The 7059-nt window shown below is 46.1% G+C and overlaps 2 protein-coding genes across 2 annotated transcripts in view; one reads left to right on the top strand and one right to left on the bottom strand.

Annotated features, from left to right (window-relative positions):
• Nucleotides 1-3825: 3825 nt before the first annotated feature.
• On the bottom strand, nt 3826-5248 carry TBCC (tubulin folding cofactor C). Its single transcript, XM_075749164.1, has one exon. It carries the CDS (start codon nt 5081-5083, stop codon nt 4025-4027), a length of 1059 nt encoding a protein of 352 aa, XP_075605279.1. The 5' UTR covers nt 5084-5248; the 3' UTR covers nt 3826-4024.
• The window catches only part of BICRAL (BICRA like chromatin remodeling complex associated protein), a 51126-nt gene continuing 49302 nt past the window's right edge, over nt 5236-7059 (top strand). Inside the window, exon 1 of the mRNA XM_075749161.1 lies at nt 5236-5260. The gene's annotated coding sequence lies outside the window, so the exon portion shown is untranslated. The remainder of the gene's footprint in view (nt 5261-7059) is intronic.

Raw genomic sequence — 7059 nt, 5'->3', positions numbered from 1 at the left:
GGGAGTTTTGCAAGCTCTCCCTAGCGGGTTAGACACAAAGCAATTCTGGCTTATAGCCTAGAAGAGGCTGCTAGGCATTTTCTGCATGTCAGCATTGTTTATTACTCTGAGGGAAGAAACGGAGCGTGTGCCGCCCTCCTTTCTCCAAGCTGCGATTAGCAGAGAGACAAAGCGGCTCTGACCAGGCTGGCATTGCAAGTCTCCTTGACCCAGGAGAACGAAGATAGCCTGGTGCATCTCCTCAAACCACCTGCTGCACGAACTCTGCCCAGCCTTCCCTTGGAATATTTTTTTTTTTTTTTTTTTTTTTAGTCGCAAGCTTCAGAAGGGGAATACAGGATCCCGGCCGCTGGCAGCGCAGGGCTCGTCACAACACGCTCCTTCCTCTTTGAAGGAGGTTTGCTTCAGTGTGATGTACGAGATGCTCCGTCATAAAGTCATCTAGAGACAAGATAGCACAAAATTCCTCGCTTGTTGAAAGCAGATGCTCTCAGCGAACCTATTTCATCACTTCCATACTTAAGATACGGTTTTGACTTCTTGAACAAACAGCTTAAGGCTTACGGGCAGACAGGAAGCCATTTTTCTGATGCCTTGTCAGTTGAGGCAAAAGGTAAAGAAATATGATGAAGCTACAAATACTGTGGACTGGACTTTAGTCTTTCTATGTTTAGTATTCACTCTGTAAGTAGTTCCAATAAAATAATCTAGACAATTCCACAGTCCAGACTTGCCAAAGTATCCACAATATCTTTTTTTCCACATCATTAGTTTGAGTATCAACATAAAAAGAATCATTTTCCATCTAAGAAAACAGATACTAAGAAACTAGCTTAAGAAATAGCTGAGAAATTTTAAATACAGATTATATACATCTAACTAACCTGTAAAACACTTATATATATATATACACTTACTGCTACCATGCTTTTAAATACTTTTGTAAAATTTTGTAAAAATTTCGTAAGTATATAATTCTCAATATATCTGAGTTACCACTTTCCACTAGATTTGACTGGAAAATGGATCCTCAAATGAATAACGGTACTTCTGGGACATCAGCTAATACTCTCTCACTCACATAGCATTTTACTTTTTTCCTACCTACCAGGGCTTGCAGAATGCTGGGGGTTATAGCACAGGGGAATAACACCCAAGCTGTCTGCACTGGTGTTGTCAGGAGGCAGTGTGCTGGGGGACAGAGATGACAGCCTGCTAGTGCTTATACTAACTGTGACTTCCTTTTCCATATGTATTTTTAATTTAAAAAAAAAAAAGTGTTGTTAAAATAACTAGATAGAAATGCTTAGGTGTTTCTGTTTCTTCTAGACCTGAAAAAGTTGCAATTTCTATACTGATAGAGCCTATGAATATGCTAGCAAACCTTTTCTAGTGTGTAATTTGTGTTAACGTACCACATTACTATTAATGTAACCTACTTCTGCTTCAAAATAGTTTTGAATTACTCCCAGTATGATTCTACCTTAGGAAATTAACATTTTTAGAAAGGTGCATGGAAACACATGCAACTGTGTGTGTCTGTATATATACATACACACAAAGGTACGTATTTAGAATTATAAATCACATATAAGTATTAGCCTGACCAAACCTTTTCAGACTTGCTGTTCTCAAATTGAATTTTCTTGTTCCATGTCATGCTTGAGACCAAGACTCAGTTATTTGTTTTGTATTACAAAGGTAATGATAAATCTTTAAGGGAAAGTAATTGTCTAGCAGCCACCACTGAAGTCATGCTCCTGAAGAGTATTACATAGTAATTTTGGTTTGACAATAGTTAAGTACTTGGAGGAAAGAAAACATTAGGAACTGGGATGTCAATAACCACCCTCTGAAAAATGTCATAAGGAAGTGCTTTCAGACTGAAATGGAAATCTAAGTTTCCTTGTTTTGACTCATGCTGTTTATTCAGGCAATACTGCATGCTATGGACCAACACCCAAAACAGAAGTGCACTTATGTGCCAGTTCCAGGTGTATTGAGAAGCATGCATCTCTGATACCTGCCAGAACCTAGTGGTAGTCCCTCCATTTCTAGATTTGGCAGTGTCCATCAACATAATAAGTACATGTAAATGTTTATAACTGTTGGCCAGCAGAATAAAGGCATTTCTGTAGTTCTTACAGGCCAATTTGCAATCCTAGGACTAGAGGATCCTAAGGGGATTCATTTGTCACTATCAGGATATGTGGGCAAGAAAGATTAACTACAAAATCAGGTTCTGTACTAAGATGGATGTGTTAAAAGATATTGAAAGTCTCATCTGATCAGGTATCTTTAACAACAGATATTAAATATTATGTACATTAAAGCAAGACTAAAGGTGTTTTCTTTAAATCATTTTATGATGCTGTTAATACAAAGAAGAATCATTAGGAAAGGGACAACTGAAACAATTTAAAATATATTTGAAATGCAAATCCAATTCAAAAAGTATACATTAACAGAAGTAAACAAAACTGAAAGTTGTGAAAAATATATAAAGTTTCCCTTTTTTTCCCCCCTTTTAAATATGCTGAAAACAATTTAGATAAAAAGGTTTTCTGCTCAAAACCAGTCAAGTACTCAAGTGAAGTTTCAAGTACTTACAGCAATGATGCAGTTTGTGATGGTTCAGCTAGTATTCATTTTCTGTTAGAGGCACATATATGATGGTAGGGCAGTATAAATACTTTGCAGTTTTTAAATACAACTCTAAGCTGATTGTTAGGCAAGATAAACAATTTCTTACAAAAATTGGAGTGGCTTTGGAAACCTATAACTACTCTACTTTATGTATGGATAGCGGTCACTTTACCACCACTAACAATGCATTATAGAAACACTGTATTCCATAATGCTCCTACTTTTTATTTAGTGGGAATGAAGAAATGTGACTGAAATTACTGTGCACTTTATGCAAGATAACATGCAATTTTGGAACTAGAATATAGCGCCTCATCTTCCTGTTTTACTGACTCTATCAACATTGCACTTACTTATGCAGTAGCAGGGTGCTGTAAATGAAGCTCACAGCACCACACAGCCTGCTGTCCGGCAGACAGATGAAACAACTGGTAGGGTACCCTGAACATCTCTCCCCTGAAGTTTCAGGCTGCAGTAGAGCAGTTTACATAGCTTCTGTAATGTTAATCAGCACTTACTGTATGCCCCTGAAAGTATACTCAAAGCATTCATTTTTATCCATCTCAGGTTAAAACCTTTACAGAGGCATCCTTTCACATAATATTTTTGCACTGTAAAGGTTTAGTATTTATATAGCCTCTATAGTTTTGTTGATTTCAAACAATTGTTAATATATTAGGAAAGCATTAATGCTCATTAGAGACTCCATTTAGGCTTTACTTTCAAGTGAGGTAAGTCTAAACAAAAAGACAACTTACAGATTTCACCCACATCAGCAGAAGCTGGCTCATAATTAGATCATAGTCTAGGATTCATCATGGTCTGCTACACTGTTCAGTTACAAACTCCTCCTTTAAATTAACCTTTTGTTCCCATTATCTCACAAAAGTCTTCTCCCATACTCCCTAAGAGATCATGTACTGTTGCCTGCAATTTGAGAACCACAAAAATATGAAAAAATCTGGTATTTGATTTTTCCATTTCAGTACAGCTTGTACTACTTGCAGCTAATTCAGATTCTGCCTGGGTGAGTGAAAGCTGCACAACAGCTCTAACACAGGCTCACTGTTGGTTGTATATCAGCACCTCTCACCCCACCTTCATTAGAAAAACTCAGCAATAAGGTACTGCAGTAGTTGGCAATATTCCACAGTGATACATAAAGATTATAGCAGCAACTTGTATAAGAATAGTAAACTATATTTGACTGGTATTCTTCAACCAAAAAAAATCCAGTCATACATTGTGACACACAATTTAAATACCGAATGGAATCATTTAATGGCATACTGGGGATGAAGTCCCACAGTTTATGAATGAATCAATCAATGTGTTTACATGAGGATTTGCTGTTTTGAGTACAAAGCTGCCTCTGCAGTCAGTCCCAGCAGCTGATTCTTTCCTGCTCAGGGATCAGACTCCAGTTGGGTGAAGGCTTGTCAGCCGCCAGCCAGTCAAAGTCATCCACCAGGTTCCAGTTGTTTCTGCTCCTGTCCAGCCCAGAAGACTCGAAATCCCTCTCGATACCAGCGTAGCTCCAGGCATAGGGGGCGAAGGAGACCTTAGTGCAGTCCTCGATTACAGCTCGGCTGGTAACATGGACATAGAACCGGCTGTCGCGGGTGCGATGGGTGCGGAGCTGCTGGCAGGCCAGCACCAGGAGACAATCGCTGCAGCCGTCCACCAGCACGGAGGTGGAAACAGGCCCGCAGAGCACGGTGCAGCCCCGGCAGTCCCGCACCCGCAGCGTGTTGGCGTTGCCGCGGAGCCGCACCCGGCAGCCGCGCAGCTCGGAGAGCACCACGTCGCGCTGCAGCAGCTCAGCGGGGCCGAGCTCCAGCTCCTCGTCCTCGGCGCCGCTGAACCCGCACAGCGGCGGGCCGCTCGACTCCCCTTCGGCTGGGCCGTGGCCGGGGGCCGGCGGGGCGGCTGCAGGCCGGGCGGGCTCCGCGGGGCGCGGTTCGCTGCCCGGAGCCGCTTCTTTCTTGAGGGCCCGGAAGGCGAATTTCTTCTTGGGCTGCAGCTGCTGGCGCCGGGCCGCCAGGTCCCCCTGGAGCCGCGCCACGGCCTCCTGCCCCTGCCGCACCTCGTAGGGCGCCAGGAACCGCACGCTCTCGGTCAGCAGCTTCTGCAGCCCTTGCAGGCGGACGGCCGCCTCCTCCAGCGGCCCCGCCGCCAGGAGCGCCTCCACGGCCTCTCGCTCCCGGGCGAAGGCAGCCACGAAGAACTCGCTCTGCTCCTCCTTCACTACCTGCGCCTCCTTCTTCTGCCGCTGCCGCTCCACGCCCTGCTGCCGCTCCGCTTCCCGCCGCTGCAGCCGCTCCGGCAGCACCACGGCGGCAGTAGCGGCCATCTCAGGCTGCAGGGAAGCCACGAAGGCGGCCGGGGCCAGCAGCTCCTCGGCGGACACCGCCGCTGCCTCTCCCGCTGCCTCCATCTTGCCTCCTCGCCTCCCCTCCGGTCACTAAGCGGCCCACCCATTGGCTGCCGGCAGCCCCCGTTGCGTCACTGCCGCGGATTGGTGGGCCAGAGGGCTCCCGGCGGGAGGGGAGGAGGCCGGGAGGGAGGAGTCTCCTGTGGTTTTAAAGGGGCCGGCGCCTCGCTGCGGGATGGGGTGAGTCCTGGCGGCAGGTGCCGCGCTCCGCGGGGCGCGTTATCCCGCTTCCCAAATTAGCAGCTGGGCTATAAATAACCCCCTGCCCTACCCCCTCTGCGCGCGCGTGTGTAAGTGTTTCTTCCCACCCCTTCCCTTCCCCCACCCCCTTCCTCCCCTCCAAGGCCGCGCCCGCGACGGGGAGTGCGGCAGCCGTTGGGCCGGCGGCCCTTGGCGCGGGGGCGGACCTGGCTACCGGCACCCCCCGCCTGCGGGCCGCAGAGCCGGAGAGGGTCGGGGCGTCTTCTCCCCGCCGCGGGGCTCGGAGGAAGAGGGCGGCTCCGTGGCGGGGCCCGGGCGCGGCGGGGAGGGCGGCTGAGGGCCTCAGCCGCGCTGCCTGCCGCAGGCGGTGGCGGCAGGGGCTGTCCACCTGCCGTTAAAAATGAAGTCAGGTCGTGCTGGCCGCTCGTGTCTTGTCGGAGCTGGTCGTGTGTTTCTGGTAGGGGTCGGGCCGCCCCACGGGCGAGTGCGGTGCCGGGCGGCGGCGTCCCCCGTGCCCGGGTGGGCGCGGAGCCACGGGCCCGGGTGGGCTGGCTCTGCTTCGCAGGGCTCCTGTCTTCAGGAGGCTCTCTAAATGCAGTGGTTTAATAAAGTGTCCCTACTGTTCCCTCTTCTGCGGTGAAGTAGTTATGAAAAAGGCTGTTAATACTTGCAGGTAACTACAAAGGTGCTACCAAATGGGCTGGTTTTCTTAGCTGCTTGATTGATTGAGTGTTGTGTTTGAGAAGAGGGTTCAGTTCTTGAGGGAAAAGGTGAGAGCGGTGCTCGTGGATTACCATGCCCTGGAGGGAGGTCTGGATGAGAAACCCACAGAGGCCTATATGGAAACATGGCAGGGAAGACTTTACATGTTTAAGTTTTATAATTAGGAGATGTGTTTTAAGTAAACTTGCAACAGGAACCAGAAATGAAGTACACTTGGCTACAAAGTAGAGAAGTGACCATCATTGTGATGTATTCTTTTGAGAACTGCTCTTCTATTTCATGGAACATTAGTTTTTGTAATGCAAGTTAACACAAAGCATGCTTTTAGCAACATACGAAAATAAATTTCACTCCTGTGTATTGCTACAGATATCATCTCCTGTCCCTTGGCATTTCAAAGTTACCTGTAATAAATTAACGTAGGACCTAAAACTATCCATTACAACAAAAATGTAAACCCAGAGTAGATAATCTTAATTTACTGTCCTGCATTTGGTGAAAGCATGAGGTTTTTGTCTAATGTTCCTGTTTGGAAGCATGGATTTTTCTGTTACTTAAAGGGAGCATTTGCAAGTAGCCTTAGCTTGAAAATAGCCATTGTTTTCTGTTTGCTGAGAAACATGGTTTAATTTCTGTGTTGGACCTAACATTGTTAAAGGATAGGGAGTACCTGAACCAAATGTATAATAATGTCAGCCCAGCTAGCCCGATAGAAGAAAAGGCAGAGAAATGTAATGCATAAAAGACTTGCGCTAAAATAGAGAATATTCTTTCCTTACCATTGTAATAATATAAAATCAAGGGATTTCAAGGGATTGTTGTATAGCCCTGGTACTGTAGCAGGTTGGACGAGGGGCAGCAGGATGGGTAATGTAGTGATTAATGCATTACAGCCCTTCACTGTCGCAACACTGCAATGTTAATGTGTCCAGAATTTTGTTTCTGAAAAATGAGATTGACTCTTAAAAATTAAAAACTCTTGCCCTGTAGAAAGGGAGAATGCTCAGTCATGAAAAAGAGAATGAAATCTTGAAATATTATTACTTGATATTTTT

This window comes from Balearica regulorum, chromosome 3 (genome assembly GCF_011004875.1).
Source record: "Balearica regulorum gibbericeps isolate bBalReg1 chromosome 3, bBalReg1.pri, whole genome shotgun sequence".
NCBI lineage: Eukaryota > Metazoa > Chordata > Aves > Gruiformes > Gruidae > Balearica > Balearica regulorum.
Note: the sequence above shows the minus strand (reverse complement) of the source record. Positions and strands in the feature narration are given on the sequence as shown.

What these genes read in the sequence shown, in the direction of transcription:
- TBCC (XM_075749164.1), bottom strand. Translation starts at nt 5,083, where the DNA reads ATGGAGGCAGCGGGAGAGGCAGCGGCGGTGTCCGCCGAGGAGCTGCTG.